Here is a 17,060-nt window from a genome sequence, read left to right as displayed (position 1 = left end):
AGGAGTTGCAGCTTTGATTGGCTCCCTCAACTACTTTGTTAGGCATAAAAAGCATAACAGCCCTTCTTTTAGTAGGGTAAGGAGTTGAGAAATTGGGGTTTTTGGTACTGTTCTAGTACTGGCTAGGTAGCTGTGGGTCTTGGTACTTGGGCTTTTTAGTCTTTTTCCTGGCGTGCAGCTTTGGAGTTTATTGCTTAAAACTCCTTATTATGCTGGTGTGTTTTCTCACAACATTGAAGTTTTTATCCCTTCTTATAAAAGTGTCTGAGGAATTTGTGCATCTTTATTGACTATAAAAGAAATTTAAGTGATGAGCTTAAAATGTCTGAGCAATGTATGGCTGTATCAAGATGAGCTAAAATGCTCGTGGGGTATTTATAACTCCTCAGGTTACAAGTGTACTTGGTCTACAAGTCCTGAGAAAGAGAACACTTAAAAAAACCCCAAAACAAACAGCAAAACCTATGCAACGTTTGTTGGGGTTGGGTTTTGTTGTTTGGGTTTTTTTTCTTTTGGGGGGGTGGTCTCCAGTATACCTGTAGTAGTATATCTGTAGGAATTTTACAGGATGACACAAGGTAGTTGAAAGAATGTGCTTTCTGTTGGAAGCAGATAGTGTGTGTGATATTTACTTGGGGGGGGGGGTGTGGAGGGGAAGAGTAAACATATATATATATATATATAGTGAAAAACAAGCAGGATTTTGAAAAACAGAGGATGTTAGTTAAATGCTTACCAACAGCTACCAAAACGCGGCCTTAGGAGAAGGAACAGACACCATAAATATGTCAAGCTGAGGCACAGGATAAGGTCAAGGAGACCGAAATAGTTGATGAGAGCAAGCGGAAAACTAGTGGAACTATGCATGAACTATCCTAATTAGCACACCAAATATCCACCCTCTTGGAGGCCCCTATAAAGCCTGGGGGGTAAAAATAAAAAAAATCAGTACCTTTAAACAGAGACAACATTTGTAAGAACAGTGAGAATTGTGATTAAACATACTTGTAAACAACTGTGATGTGAATAAGCTGTAAATAATATGGTCAAGTTTGTATTCATAAACCAATATTCATTTTAATGCATAAATAAACTTGTAATTGTATAGCGACAAAGGGGTTAAAATGTCTGAAAGATCATATAGACTGTTCTGGCAAGAAAGTTGCAAATCTCTGCAAGGGGAGCTGTCCTCCTTATCTGCAAAGCAAGCTGCCCTACCAAGGAGATAACGGGACAGCAGGATGGCCTTGAGTAAAATTACAAGGGGTATTGTAAAAACCCTGGGAAAGATTTCTACAAGTCTGCCAACTCATCACTTTTGAGACCGAGACCTAAGGTGAAAAGTACACCATGAGGAAGACCTACGGCCTTCCTCCCATAGACCACTGCCCACATTCTAAAGACCCCGGCCCACAATTTTTGGAAGAATCTGCGCAAGCGTGAAAGACTGATAAGCTAATTAGCATACGGAGCGAGGGTAGGTGGGTTCAGGTAATGAATATGTATAGTCGTTAATGGAATATTCATTGTTTCATTATATAAATATAAGATAATCTGCCCCTCTGGGTGTGTACGATTGGTGGAAGGATCCCCCGTACACCCCGCGCCGACAATAAAGAATACTTAATCACTAAGAAATTCTGAAGACGTTCTTTGAAACAACTGTTCAAAGTGTATGAGAAGTTCTTGTTGAGGTGTGCTGGCTTTGTAGATTATCACCTGGCGCTCATGGATATGCAAGTAATCTCGGCTGTGAGTGCGGATCAGCTCTTACACACCGGGTGAGGAACCCAGAGTTGGAGTAACAAATGTCTTCAGGTAGTTGTAAGTGACATGCTTGTCTCACAGGACTCAAGAAATGCATAAAGCACACCTGCCTCTTTAAGTGTCTGTGAAAACGCCCTGAAAGCCGAGTTAAATCCTGTAATGCGAGTTGGCTTTTTTCCCCTCATCTTAACAAACAACCAAGGTGAGTTTCTAAGGTCTGACCTGTGTGCCTGTGCGTGACTCCTACCGCACCCTACCCGCAGGGGAGGCAGGGACCTGGGCCGAGGCGTACAGCCCCCGCCTGAGCAGGCTGCGCCACCGCTGCCACCGGGCCAGGCCACACCCAGTGGCGCGAACGGCCGCGGCCCTCCGAGGGACAGCTTGGATCAACGGCACGGAAACCAAACACCCGGCTCAATACCCGCCTCCAAAGGCCAGGCGGATGCCGCTATACCCCTGTAGCTGTTCGGAAGACATTTGCCTGCCTGCTCGGAGGACGCAGGCCACCTGGCCGGCCTCGCTCCGCCCGCCGGACGCGGCCCCGGCCCTTCTCCTCAGACGGCCGCCCGCCCTCGCCTCACGTCAGGCGGCAACGCGCCCGCCGCGCTCGGCCAATCAGCGCCCGCGGGCGGCTCGCGCCGCTGATTCAAACGGCAGCGGCCGTTGGGCTGCGTGGGAGTTGGTGGGTGCTCGCCCCGGCGGCCGGAGGGCTTGTGCCCAGCGACATGGCGAGCCGGGCGGCTGGCCCGGGGCCCTACCGCGCCACCAAGCTGGTGAGGACGGCGGGCTGGGGGCGCCGAGCCGGCCTGGCGGCGGGGGGCTCCGCTTTGCGGGCTGGCTTGGGGCGAGTTTGCGGGGTGGGAGGAGGAAAGTCGGCTGTTGCCGCGGCGCCCGGGGCCTCTCCCTCAGGAGGGTTCTCGCCAGCCTCGGGCTCTCCCCCAGGGGGTCTCTTCCTCAGGGGTCTTCTCGCCAGCCTCGGCCTCTCCCTCAGGGGTAAAGTGCAAATTAATATTGACCATCCACGGCCCCCGCTGACCAGGTTCAGTTTCAGGGGTACCTGGAGCAATGTGAGGCCGTTGGGTTTTTGGGGTGACGGCAGTCGCCGCTGTGCGGGTGCGCGGCGTGGGAAGGTGGGTGCTGTGGGTGGAGATGGCCCTCTGCCCACCCTGAGCGCTGTCACGCAGCGCAGGGCGCCCTGCTCCCTCCCCGGCACGGCCTTGCTCCGTGGAACTGAGCGACAGCCTAATAAGAGGGTCCTGCTAATTGTAGTGTTCCATCCAGTTTTGTGCGAGTAAATAGGAAAGGAAGAAAATACTTTAAAACTGGTGTTTGTGCACTCTGACGGCTGGATTCATCTCGTGTCTGAGAGCTGCTGCAAACTTGAAGGCTGTGGTTTGCCAGTGCCTCAGGAGACTGAGCTGATGTAAAATGCTGGGCATGTGCAGACCAGGTCAATAAAACTCGTTATCTCTGTGAAACGCCAACCTTATTTTCAGTTTTAGAAGGAGGTGATAAAAACCTAAATGAAATGTACGTGCATTCTTTACTCTGAACTTTAGATTTGAATTTTCTATATGAATGCTGCTACGTTAGGCAGTATAACTATCAGTATTTGTTAGCATTAATGTAATTTCATGTATATGCTTATAATAGAATGTTGTTTTAATTGAGACTTACAATGATCAACCTCAGACTTTAATCTTAATGTTCCTTGTTGTTTTGTTTCCCATGCAGTGGAACGATATTACAAAATATTTCCGAGCAGGCATGCCATTAAGGAAACACAGGCAACATTTAAAAAAACATGGAAGCTGTTTTACTGCATCGGAAGCCATAGACTGGCTGCATGAAGTATTAAGGGATAATAGTAACTTTGGTCCTGAAGTTACTAGGCAGCAGACTATTCAGCTATTGAGAAAGTTTCTCAAGAATCATGTAATTGAAGATATAAAAGGGAGATGGGGATCTGAAAATTTAGAAGACAATGGTGCACTATACAGGTACTGAAATGAAGACCAGTTAGCAGAGCTTTTCAGGTTGAGAATTTTATTTTAAAATTTTATGCTCAGATCCACAGAAGTATTTTGCTTTGGGTTGAGCAGTTGGGCCAAAAATTCATTATTAGCACTGTTTTACTCCACTCACCATTTTACTTTGCTCTGACTTGCAGTATAGACCATACAGCCTGTATGCTGAGGGCTGTTTCCATGCTTTTGTCTAGCCAAACTTTTCGCTGGCTTGCATGCTATGCTCAAGGGCTTTGGAGGAGAGCCAAAGAGAATTTATTGTTGTGGCTCTGCCCTATGCCACCAGTCCTGTGTTTACTTTTCTTGTATATTTTACAAAAAAATCTTAAATGGGAAACAGAGCCTACCATGCGTTCTAAAATTAAAGGTATTAATGGCCCTTGCCTCCTGAATTCTGGTCTCAGTGCTGTAATAAGTATCTGAGTATGTTCAGCTTGACTTTGGAACCAAGAACACTAGCCCAAAGCTAATGTATGTTAAATGACATTCAAAAGGAAAAAAAAATCAGTATTTTTCTTCTTAATTTCCTGTATTACTTAAGAATCTTATGGAATCATAAGGTATGGGTTTGGTTAAGTAACCTCTTATTTCTAATCTATTGTAAATGTTTTTAACATCTCTCATGTTCGTAACAGGTTTCCTTCGACATCTCCAGTTAAACCTCTACCAAGCTCATGTCCACCAAAAGAGAGCTTGGAAAACTTCTCTAGAGACAAAGAAAGACTTTTTAAATTGCCACATTTATCCAGGAGAGCTCTTAAGAAACATGAGTCACTACAGTCTCTGGTAATGTTTCTTACATAATTACAATTGCCATGTATTTTCTTTATTCCTAACAAACAAACAAAGCAGAACTATAAGCGATCACCTTTTAGTGACATTGTTCTGTTGTGTCATCTTCCCTTCCTGCTTAAGAAATAAATTGGTAGGTTCTCCTAGACAGCGAAATAGAACATTTATTAGGCATAATAGGAAGATGTAGCTATATTTGATAATGAAGTGTCTTGGTGATGTGTGCTGTTTCTCCAATGTACAAAACAAGATTTTATTAAATAACCTGTACATAATTAAACAAAATACATATGTGCAAAATCATAGCTGTAACTGTAACATGGCATTTTTGAAATGTTGGCAGCAAGTGAAAGGGATTGTGCATTTGACAGAAGAAATTAAGTACGCTTTTTAAATGAAGCTGTTTCTTCTAAAGTTACTGGCAATAGTTACTGGGATGTTAGTGGAGGGATAGAGTGTTCTTAACGCAGCCATGTTACTTCATCAGAAAGAAAGGTCACTGCACACACCCCTTGCAGTATAGGGGTAATTTTGCATCAGTGTAGTTTGAATTATATCTATATGTATAAGCAATTGAGCATCTTAGGTCATCAGTATGGGAGGTTTTTTGTTTGCTTTTGGATTTGGTTTTGTGTCCTTCAGTGCAGAATTATTCCTGCTACAGTATTTTAAAATATTTGGAGTGCTGGAAGGTGGAGTTGCAGAAATGATCTGGGCAATCTGTCCTTGTTGAAACTTTGTTTGTTTGTTTATTTAGGACAAATAAAAAGGCACACATTCTTTAATTCTTTTGCTTTATGAAAAAGATAGAATGTGTTTGGCCTTTTACTCTTTTGAGATTTGTGTGTGTGTGTGCGCGCGCGTACTTTCTAAATTTAGATTGTGATCCTAAAGGAGAATACCGCACTTAGAAACACATCAAATCCAAATGTATTACTACCTTTTAAACTGCTGACTTCTGAGTTATTAGGTCTCTTTTTCATAGTGTGCTCTGGCTTTTTAGTTGGGTATGCTTACATTTCAGTCCTGAGACTGCTGAAGTCACACCCTGGCTCATGTTTTGGAATTTAATGTTTTGCCGAATGACCTATCAGTCCAGAACAATTTTTACTTGATTTTTAATTATCTTAAGAGGCTTGTTTATCTTATGGTATAAACCACTTATTTTCAGGAAAATTTAGGAAAAACAAAACGTGATATAATAGAAGAAAACAAGGAAGACACACTGCATGGGAGGGAAATAAGCCAGGAATATGTGCAAGAAACTTGGAGAAATATAATTCTAATACAGTAAGCACATTATAAAAAGGACCTTCTTGTATATATGCTTTGTGTGTGTAATGGCCCAATCAAGCTTTTCACTTACAAGTTTTTTTAAGCTTTAAAAATTATGTTCGAAGTTGAGTATTTTTACTAGCTATTGTTTACATAAGCTTTCTAGTGTATTTATTAACATTGGATTGTTGCATTTAAGAAATTTATAGATATTTGTTATTGTTGGAGTTGAGGTATATTTCAAGTACCATAGATGCTCTTTCTTACTGATTTTTGCTGTTTGTCCAAGGAAAAAGTATGTCCTTAAGTAGTCCTTCTGGAAGTGAGAACTTATTAAACAGCAAACTAGTTTATCAAGTAACTGTTGTTTGAATAGATACAGAAATAACTTGTTTTCATTCATTACTAGCAAACCTTCTGGACAACATCTGCTCTTTTACTCCCCACAGTTTGCAAACCATTTTAGGCCTCCCATCTTTGGAAGAAGTTTTGCAGCCAACACAGATAGTTCCTGAGTATGTCATATATAACATGACTAACGTAAGCAGACATGGTGTTGTTATTTTGCAGAACAAATCAGGTAAGATTTTTTTTTTCTGGTTTTGCTTAAAGATTCTATATGGTGTAATTACAACAAATAATAATTGAAGTAACATGTTTCGTAGTCTCTCTTACACTTTTCTCCCAAATGAAGGCACAGTGCAGTATATTTGTCCAGAAGGTTTTGTAGGTATATTGCATTCACTTTGATATTACATGTACCAATATTTAAAATTAGCTTTAAACTTTATCTTTTGTATTTGAGGTATTATTCAATAAATTTGTGCCATTATTTGTGTCTGGTATTATGTCTTTGGACTTATCTATCAATAATGTACTTGTTTGTTTATTTTAGAAGACCTCCCACACTGGGTGTTGTCAGCTATGAAATGCCTCTCATACTGTAAGTCATTGAATAGTTTTTAAGTTCCAGAAAGGTATTTTGAGAGTTGAAAGTGAAATATACTTGTATGTTAAGATCAACTGAATTTCCAGAATCAAACATTACAAGTAATCCAAGTGCCTTGATATGCTAAGAAGCAATGACAGCAATCCGTATCAAATTATTGAACAGAAATGTTACCAAAGAGTTAATATGTGTTGAAGGTTTTATATTTCAGGTAATCAAGGTATCAGTCCTTTAGTAATCAGGCTAGTTATTCTGCTTTTAGGCTGCATCGTCTGATTCTGTGTTATGAATTTTTGGCAACAGATTAAATTAGTGGAAAAAGAGGAGCTTCAATTTTCCTTAATCCATGAAATGTACAGGAGAATTAACTAAACTCTGTAAGCTTTTGGTGAAAGCATTCTGTCCAAGGCTATGAAAAAGCTAAGAACTGGGGTTTTTTACAAAAATAATTTCTAGTAACAGAGTCAGGCAGGGAGAAAACTTGAGTGGCTGGGCAGAACCTCTGTGTGGTTTCTTCTAAAATGTTTTTTTTCAGGAATAAAATTACTTTCTTTTTCCAGTTACTGGCTTTGAGCTGGACTAAAACAGTTTCTACATTTCATATTAAAGCAGGGAGGCCAATTCACAGGGGTTTTTTTTAATTTGTCTTGAAAGGAATCAAATAAAATTTTGCAAAGGGTTTCACGTAAAAGCATGCACGGATAGTCAGTTTTATCGTCTACTAAATTTGTCATGACAACAGAAAGTTCTGACTTGTTCCTGGATCCCAGACTTGGAGTATAGCTCCTCTAGTACCTCCTTATCTGCTTCCCAACCTCTTTCTCCAAGCAATCTTTAGAAAAATCTTATGCTTAAAACTCTGTAAGACACCTTTTACAGTTACAGTTCATCTGTGGAAAACAAAGGCCTTCAGTATCTTACCAATCACTGCCTAGTAGATGAGATGGATTTTTAAAGTCAGACATTTTAGCTGTTGAACATGTTTTCTGACAGCTGAACTGTCATTGTCTGCAGGCTTAAGAGTCAGTCTGCAGTTATCCCTTGTTTTGGTATTGATGTATGAAATATCAAGCAGAAAAACTACAAGTGGTTACAAATTATTGAAAACTTAGTGCTTGTGTTTTGTTTTCTCTGGATTTTTTTGTTAAATGTAAAATTTAGAAAGGCATGATGTTAAACCTTCAGAAAAGACAAATCTGTTACCCAAGGCATCAGTGTTACGTGTACTTGAGTGGCTGCCTTGGAACTACTGGGAAAGTATTTACCTTGAACTAATGCAGTTAACACAGGTTTTCACACATTAGTGGGGGGAAAAAAGTGCTTTCACGGTGAATACAATGAAGTTCAGTTTAATGGCCGAGTCTGATGTGGTTCTCTTGCTGCTAAAGGAGTGGGTTTGTTCTTCAGCATGTGCTGTAGCAGACCTGTGTGGTACTAATAGTCTTTCTCCTTTGCAGTGCCATTGATTTTTATGAAACTTCACAGAATCCATCTTTAAGGCTTCCTTTGTCATATGTGTTTGAAATAGTATTACAAACACATACAGATTGCACTGATGTAAGCTTTGCATGTCTATGAAGCAGGCTTTGAAAAGATTCTGGAGAAGCAGAGGACGGACTGACTTTTCTCTTACCCCCACTGCCCACAACTGCCTCTTTAAATGGCTAACAGGGCATGCTAGAGTTAGATGAGTGCCTTTCAAATGAAATCAGAGATGACGAGCTATTTTCCTATGTGTGCTTGCCCTGCTGTTTAACTTTTGCCCCTTTTCCTGGCAATCTCCTTCATTAGCTCCTCTCAAAGCTTTAGTAGCTCTAACATGGTTGGATGGTGTGTGTTTATACATTAGCATATATGCCTAGCTGCACAGTGGAACTGTGGTAGGTGTCCCTCCAGGGTTAGTATGGCTTCAGAAGTTCAGTTTGAAGCATACGCTGTTGTGAAAATGACCTTTTTCTTTTTTTTTTTTCTTTTTTTTTTCTTCAACTGCATTTGCAAAAACATAGAGCCTCTTACATGAAGAGCACTATTAGGAAAAGCAGGAAAGGGGAGAGCTTGGTGAGTGGATTTAAATTGAGGAGGAAAATATAGCCGAGCACTGTTTTTTGAGCATTGCAATATGTTAATCCCCACATCAGTTCTCTATTTGGAACTAATAGGTCTTTGTATTTGTGGGTTGAAAACTGCAAGCAAACTTTCTGGTTTTTTGAATTCTGAGTTTCTAATTTGAGTGAATTAGTTCAGGTGGAGATTTTATCTCTGCATCTGCTAGGTATACTGTAACGAAATGATTAAGGTGGTAGTTACTTTGCACAGCGAACACTAAAAATACTGAAACTGGCAGGGTTAATACTGCTCTGCTATATTTTTAGTGTACTGTATGCTAATGTGATTGTGATTATAAAATCTGGTTGTATCAAAAGTTAAATTTTCCCTGGTTCTATGTGCAATTTAAACTGCCATCTCCTAATTTGTTAGAATTGGCTTTGTAAGGTAGTGTATTTCATTTGTAGGAGTTCAGTGGAGTATGATAACATCAGGGTTAAAAGATCTAGAAAACATCAAATTTTATTTGTACTAGGACCACTTCCGTTCATTCCTTTTCTTGCCTGTAGCAACACGGGCAAGGTTTATTAACTAGATTCTTAGGTTATTGGGTTGCTCATCTGTCTTCTGAAGAAAATTAGTTGCCTGTAGCTGTGATTCACCACGGGAGTAGCGGTGAACAAAACTTTCTCTTGGTGAACCATTTGAATAGAGGAACTGAGGAGGTCCCCACAAAGGGAAGACACTGACCAGCTCTGCTTGGCCTATGCATAAAGCAATGTGTATATATTGATTCTGTATTGGCCGGCTTCTCAGTCTGCATGCTGTTCACAGTATGTTATAGGATGAGTGCCTTGATCTAGAAGGTAGAGCTCCCTGTGGGAGAACGGGGATAACTGTACTTTGGAAATGAAGGAAAATCCTAAGAGTTCGTTATTATTTTGCTGAGAAACCTATAAAGTTTTCATTTATTTTCTTGGTGTGGAACAGCTTGTTGAAACTGAGCACACCTCTTCAATGGCTACATAGAATATTTTACTGGTTTTGCTTACAAATGGTACAGTGCTAAACTAAATTAAATATTTGTCTATTGCTGTCATGATTCTCTTTGTGAAAGTCATTCCTACAAGAATAAACTTGATTTTTATTTATTTATTATTTTTATAATAGAATTATGAAACTTTTTTTGTGAATTTTTTTCTTTACCTCTTTTTAGGGCCTAGAAATAATGACATGAGCCAACCAACTTACAGTGGGTTTGAACGAGATGTATTCAGAACAGTTGCTGATTACTTTCTCAATCTCCCTGAACCGTTGCTTACTTTTGAATACTATGAACTTTTTGTTAATATTTTAGGTATGTATGAATTCAGAAATAATCACTGCAAGTTATAAGTTTGTATCGATTGGGGAAGAAATGTGTAATTCAAAGCAGACCTTGACCCCCTAATCGGTATGGCAGCTTCAGTCACCTGAAGGTCATCAATGCTATCGTTCTGTATTACAATATTAACTGAAATGCAGCTCTGTCTTATAATGTCTTATATAAATTTCTGTCTGAGCTAACATTCTAAATATGCAATAACAAAAACTTAAAAATATGTGCTTGTTCCTGTCCCTCACTATTGCAGTGTGTTAACTTTCCTTATTCTTGCATGTTGGTTGCAATTATCTTGTTAGATTGCTTTTGAACTGAGCTAAATTTTTCTTAAGTTTTACTAACAGTCAACTATAAATCAGTGTCTTATGTTTGTTGACGTCTCTGTTCAGTTAGCAACTTTCTGAACTTGTTCAGTTTCATACCACTGGCATCTTAACTTATATTTCATTTTCTGATAGTTATGTGTGGCTACATCACAATTCCAGATATATGCAGTGGAAAACATTCTGTCCAAGATGAGAAATGTGACCCACAACCTTCAAAAATTCCTCACTTGAACTCTTTCAAGTCAACTGAGTGTCTTCTTTTAAGCCTACTCTGCAAAGAGCCTGACAAAAAAAGGGAAGAATATAAAGCTTCCAGGAAGACTTCTTCAGAAAAGCTAACTATTCAAAACCCATGTGTAAAGAAATTGCAGCGATATAAACTGACATGTAAACAAGGTAGTGCTGATAATCTAATAGGAGGAAGTTGTCAAAATCTTTCAAGTTTCAGGAATGAACAAGACCCACTGCGAACATTTAGGACAAGATGTTACTCTTTGGAAAGAATTGGGGATCCTACTTCAAGTATACACAGTAAAGGGGATTCAGATTTCCTCAGCCAAAGTGATGTGAACATCATCCTGAGTACAAGAAATCGAAAACAATCACTGCTGTATGAGCATAAAGCTAATTCTGTACTGGAGCTGGGTTTTGATAACACATGTCAAAAACAAACCCATGGTATCAAGGGGGTGTCTGCTTCAACTCTTCAGGATAAAGAGCTATTTAATGAAAATCAGGGATTGAAGGAAATATGCAGGTCTCTGAGTTTACATGGCAAGTGGAATTCCAAAAGTTACGCTAGCATTAATATACCGGTTGCTGAAATCACAGTAAAGCCAAGGCCTCAACTCTGTGGGCAAGGAAAACCAAATACCTCTGGTGTTGCTGCTTCAATGGATGGCAGGACTGAAGTTTCTGATATCACCGTCAAAAAGAAACTCTACAAAAGTACCACAGAACTCTCACAATACTCTTTCACTCATTCTTCTTATGTATTGACTGGCACGCAAAGTAAGATGGCTTTCTAAAGCATGTTGTATTGGCTTATTGTGTTGACTAACTAATCTCTGCTTCCTTAATCTCTGGCACTGTTGCTAGGTTTTTTGATATGCATCTGACATGATCTGTGGGGTTTTTTTAGGAAAAAAAAGAATCTGGGTCTAAATTGTGCTGTTTAAAGGTAGCTCTTTGTACCTCTGCTAACATACAGTAGTGTGTAGTATCTTTGGAGTCTTAAACTTGATGTGTCAGTAAATCACCTTCCTGCTCAGGTAAGTGATAAGTGACTTAGACGCTGTCTCAAAGTGAGGCAGGGAATTTGCACAAACATACTTCTGGGAATACCATTGGTGGCATTTCTTAATCACATTTTGGTCTTAATTGTACCAGCAGTTTTATTATAATGCAGCAAGTTGAAGATGACCGCACAAGAAAAGGCTGCATAACACTTCCTATGTTACAGATGATTTCTATGAAATGTGGTTATCATTGGGGGGAAAAAAAAATAATTCTTGCTCTGAGATAAAAATATCCTGAAAATTGGTTCAAACCTTAATGACAGCTATCTTTATAATTAACTTGTAGATCTCCTTCAGCCTCATTTAGAAAGAATTGCTGTTGAAGCACTACAAATATGTTGTTTGTTACTTCCACCCCCAAATCGTAGAAAGATTCAGCTCCTAATGCGTATGATCTCTCGGATCAGTGAAAACGTTGATATGCCACGACTGCATGATGCAATGGGTACACGTTCTTTGGTAAGAGAATCATGAGTGCAGTGTATTGTTTTAAGAACATTGCTGAAGTAATGCTGAGAATACTAGCAGTATTCCATACTTGAGGTTCTTGTCTCATTGCAAATAAATAGTGATTAATGGGTGGATTTTTCATTTCCAGAATACTTACAAAAATCTGACTTGAAGCAAGCACTTTCTTGTCTCCATCTTAATGTATTTCAAATATTGGTGTTGCTTTCCTTCGGGAGGAGAAGGGAAATTTCTTAACAGAATGCAAACAGATGATCATTTAGACTAGCTTCTCACCCAAATACCATTTAATTTGAAAGGTGTTGGCAAAGTGTCTGTAGAAAACCTTTGTCAGGCTAAACATTTGTGCGTGTGAAGTGACGACAAAATCAGTTCCAAAAAAGTAAATTTTCTGCCTAGTGGGTTTAAAGATTACCCTTGAAGTCTGGATTTCAGCTTTCATTGGAATGACTAAAGATTTTTGTCAAACAAGATTAGTTAAAACAACAAAGTACCTGCACATGCTAAGTTAAAATAAGCCTACTAAAGGCTGGACATATGAAAGCTGTAAAAATGTTTTGTAAAGCTACTTAAAACTGGAGCTTGGTGTGCATTAGATCTTGACTAGGCTGGCTCTGCAGGTTTTTTTATCATCTTACTTGTCTCAGGATGGCTAACTGAAGATGTACGCTTTTCTGCAGGGTAAGACTTTCTCTTATTATTACCTCTTTGAAATATGTAACTGAAAGTACTGTTCGAATCAAATACGAGTCTAATATTATAAGAAGTTCCTTTATTTCAAATGAGGAAAAAATTGTAATCAGTTTACCTCCTGTCTTGACCAGTGGTGCAGGCAAGAGATTGTAGTGAAAGTTGGTGTTGGAGAATTCATTGTGCTACTGTGTAGACTGCAAAGGCAGCAAATCCCTCACCTGCGCGTACTAACAATCTGCTAAATGCTTCTAGATGATACAGACTTTCTCTCGATGCGTGCTATGCTGTGCAGAAGAAGTAGATCTTGATGAGCTACTTTCTACAAGATTAGTTTCATTTCTAATGGACCATCAACAAGAAATATTTAAAGTACCAACCTACCTGCAGGTTGCAGTTCAAGATCACATAGAATACATGAAGATGGCAGAGGTTGGTGGCGTGATAGAAGTTTGAGTTCATTTGCCAATTGCAGCATGTGTGTTACTTCTGAAAGTGGGATAGGGAAAACTGCAAGTAAAACCATATTTTGAATGCAAACTGTTATTAAACTGTTGGTGCAATCAGAGATATTAGCTATGTTATAATATTTTGCAACTTGTGATATCACTCTAAGTCAGTATGCTTAGATTTTTGTTAGGTACTTTCTTACTGAAATAGTGCATAATCATTTGAGTATATGCAGACCCCTTCAACTTCTCTTTCAGTGCAAATACCCAAAGGAAGAAATCTGTGCCATACTGCCAACATATTCATACTGCAAACAAATAACTCCTCAGGAGTTTGAAGAACAAAAGGTTTCTACCTCTCAAGCTGCAGTGGCAGAGCTCCTGGAGAACATTATCAAAGATAAAAACTTGTCTGTGAAAGACAAAAAGAAAAAGTTAAAACAGGTAAGAAACTTGGCAGATATATCATCTAATTAAGAAAATGCCTCTGTGAGGGCGGGATCCCTGTCACTAGACCCTGGTACAGAACAAGAGCAGGCTGTATAGAGAAACATGCTTATTTTGAGGAAGAGACCCGTTGAAGGGTTTTTTGATTGCATGCTCTGACTAGGATTTTAAAGACCGTTTAATACAGCATTTGATGCTATCTGGCAGCAGCAGTGTTCAAACAGTAGTTTAAAACTGATGTAAAATTATTCTGAGATACAGCTCTCTGCGGACTAATATGTGATAGAATTACAGCATGATTTCTTGTGGAGAACCAGCCATACAAGTTCCCATTAAAATGCCATAGGTGGGCTTAAAGTCGATAGGCAATAAAAGCAGTGCTTTGCTTTAAGAGGTCAAGCTCTATCTGTTCACAGCTCTGAAACATTCTTTCCTGTGGACTTAGCTTTGTGTTTTGTAACATGTATATTGCTCAAGATTATCTGGCACTTCTATGGCCTGCTAATGTATTGCCTAATACTAAAGCTAAAATACAGCAATTCTGGCAGGATTTAATACTGGAGGGGTTTTTCTTTTTCGGAAAACCGTTGGCAAGTATTTCTGACCAATTGAATAGTATTGTACTTGTCCTAGAATCTCCTAAGCGAGTCTTGTGACTCAAATTTGAAAAAGCAGCTTTTCAGAGCAAGCACATTTTTCTCTTTGGTACCCCTCCCCCAGCTTCTGCGACGCTGACTTTCATGTGTTGTGAAAACTTTTTGGTCCTGTAGAAGCGAAGGCTGGACTGTTGTTCAAATTCATTCTTCTGGCATGTAAAGAAGACTAGTTACAGTCAATTAAAACTTGGGAGTTAGTAAGCAGTAAGAAGTGATACCCAGCAGCACTTAAAGCAGGTGAAGTGGAGAAGAAGAAAATAAACTAAAATCCTCTAAGGTTAAAGTAAAACTTGAAGTACATACTTAATTTTTTTTTTTTTAATCGGTTCCCACTAAATTCCAGAAGCAGCTTGTACTGTAAGGGCCATGTGCTAGGAAAGTAAATTTTAAAAATTTAAACGGAGCTATATCGTTACAGTCTTGCAGTTTGTGCTGGGAGAGCTAGTAGTGTGATAAATCACAACTTGGGGGATTATTGGGTTTTGATACTTTGAATTGGGGAAAGCCAAATACATGTCACTTCCTAGAGGGTTAGGCGCAACTTGCATCAACACCAAAAGTTACAAGTGGTGTCATTTTCCACAGGCTGAATCCATCAGCAGAAAGCTTTGGCTGGTGTATAGATGTACTTACTATTTTTCATTCCTTATGGAAGCCTTAAATAGGAAACAGGCAAAACGTCAGAAACATGTCTCTGAAACCAGATATTTTTGTTTAGTTGTGTATCTGCAGGAATGGAAAAATAACTCCCTTGGTTAAGTAAAGTAAGTTTTCCTGAGAGAAGACCTTCAAAATATGCTGAATCTTAGTTTCCATTTAGGTAAAACATTTATTATTGTGATTCTTGAAAGACAGCTTTCCAAGCAGAAACAGAATAGATACCGATGCTGGCTGGACAGCGTGGCTTCACAGGGGGGACTGCCATGCCTTGCTCAGGAGGCTGGTGGAATGCTGGTCATGCTGGTCATGCTGTTCAAACAGTATGCATCATTGCTGTTACTTCGCTGATGAACGGCACGGTGAGCAACCACAGGCTGTCACTGCAAATGGAGAAAAGGCAGATAGAATCCTACAGTGTTTGCTCGTAGCTGCTGTGACTAGAATAATCCTAAAAATCATTGGGACTAAAATGAGATTAGAAGCTTTTCTCATTTCAACAGAAGGTGAAGTGCCTGATACAATCTCTGCTCGACTCATTGTTTACCAGTTGTGAACTCGAAGGACAAAGAGCTACAGCTTTGCTCAAGTGTCACAGCAGTTACTTTACGTGCCCATAGCCTTGTTCCTCCTGCTGATATGCATCCTTATGAGGCAATTTGTGCTCAAGTCCTGCACAGCTGGAGTTTCTGGTGGGGTCATCACAGCATGGTTTGGGTTGGCAGGGACCTCCAAGACCACCCAGTCCCACCCCCCACCACGGGCAGGGACCCCTCCCCCCAGCCCAGGCTGCTCCCAGCCCCGTCCAGCCTGGCCTTGAGCCCTGCCAGGGATGGGGCACCCACAGCTGCTGCGGGCAGCCTGGGCCAGCCCCTCGCCATCTCACCATGAAGAAGGGTTTCCTCCTAACATCTAATCTAAATCTGCTTTCTTTCAGTTTAAAGCTATTCCTCCTTGTTCTATCACTACAATATTTTGTGGTCTGGTATTTTATCTTAATTTTTGCTTTTTGTGTTTTCAAGTTTCAGAAGGAATACCCTCTGATCTACCAGAACAGATTTCCAACTACAGAAAAGGAAGCTATGCTATTTGAGAACAAACCTACCATCAAACAACCAATACTTAGCCTAAGCAAACCAAGATTTCGTAGCCTAAGATACTAACTTAACCACACTTCAGCTGCTTATTTATTTGCTGGATGGATGTATGAATGATTTACCAAAGGGCACTTGCTACAGAAATTTGATGGTGGCTGTGTGTAGAAGCAAGAAATGTTTACATGGACACTATGTTTAAAGGTGCCAAAATAACTTTTTTTTTTTGTGTAGATAACTCTTGAATGACTGCTAAGAGAGTAATAAATATTTATCTGTTTAAAAATTATTACAATATATTGTGCTTGGTAAAATAAATGTGAAAATAAGCATGAAGCTATTAGTAACCAAAAATTTATATATGGTTTTCATATGGAAAACTAATGATATGCGTATTATAACTTTTTTAATGTCTGTTCAGGAATTTGTGCCAATTATCATAGTTTCTGTAGGTTATGAAATGTCTGTATGTTGTGAATAACTGCTGACTTTGCAGTTGCAAAATACTTGTCTTTAAACAATGTTTTTTGAGTTTGGGCCTAATTTAAAAGTTGGTCCTGTGATTTCTAAGGGAGCCAGAAATTCACTATCAATAAATGATTATCTGACTCCGTAAAATACTTCTGTTTATCTCATCTGTAAAATTCACATAAGCTTCTGTATATTTATTTTTATTAAAAGTCTTAGATATATTTCTAACATTCGTGGAAAATTTTGTTTTGGCTCTATTGGTATATT

At 39.5% G+C, this 17,060-nt stretch overlaps 1 protein-coding gene across 6 annotated transcripts; it reads left to right on the top strand.

Annotated features, from left to right (window-relative positions):
* The first annotated feature begins 2,389 nt into the window (after positions 1–2,389).
* Positions 2,390–17,021, top strand: DEPDC1 (DEP domain containing 1). 6 transcript variants are annotated; one of them, XM_055815333.1, is made up of 12 exons: positions 2,390–2,540; positions 3,502–3,767; positions 4,430–4,580; positions 5,758–5,876; positions 6,311–6,441; positions 6,757–6,804; positions 10,073–10,213; positions 10,723–11,574; positions 12,148–12,320; positions 13,275–13,451; positions 13,727–13,912; positions 16,251–17,021. In XM_055815333.1, exons 1-12 carry the CDS (start codon positions 2,493–2,495, stop codon positions 16,389–16,391), a joined length of 2,433 nt encoding a protein of 810 aa, XP_055671308.1. In that variant the 5' UTR covers positions 2,390–2,492; the 3' UTR covers positions 16,392–17,021. The 6 variants fall into 6 exon arrangements, 5 of the variants coding, with proteins under 5 accessions (XP_055671308.1, XP_055671307.1, XP_055671310.1 ...); XM_055815332.1 differs by having other exon boundaries at positions 10,696–11,574; XM_013304902.3 differs by lacking the exon at positions 2,390–2,540 and adding an exon at positions 3,076–3,217 and having other exon boundaries at positions 10,696–11,574.
* Positions 17,022–17,060: the final 39 nt, after the last annotated feature.

This window comes from Falco peregrinus, chromosome 10 (assembly GCF_023634155.1).
Source record: "Falco peregrinus isolate bFalPer1 chromosome 10, bFalPer1.pri, whole genome shotgun sequence".
Lineage (NCBI taxonomy): Eukaryota > Metazoa > Chordata > Aves > Falconiformes > Falconidae > Falco > Falco peregrinus.
This window is presented reverse-complemented; position numbering and strand designations above follow the sequence as displayed.

Bases quoted from the DNA above. Each gene is read 5' to 3' on its own strand.
- DEPDC1 (XM_055815332.1), top strand. From the start codon at position 2,493: ATGGCGAGCCGGGCGGCTGGCCCGGGGCCCTACCGCGCCACCAAGCTG. The intron at 3,768-4,429 runs GTACTGAAATGA...TGTTCGTAACAG, and splicing joins GACAATGGTGCACTATACAG to GTTTCCTTCGACATCTCCAG. The intron at 10,214-10,695 runs GTATGTATGAAT...ATTTTCTGATAG, and splicing joins ACTTTTTGTTAATATTTTAG to TTATGTGTGGCTACATCACA.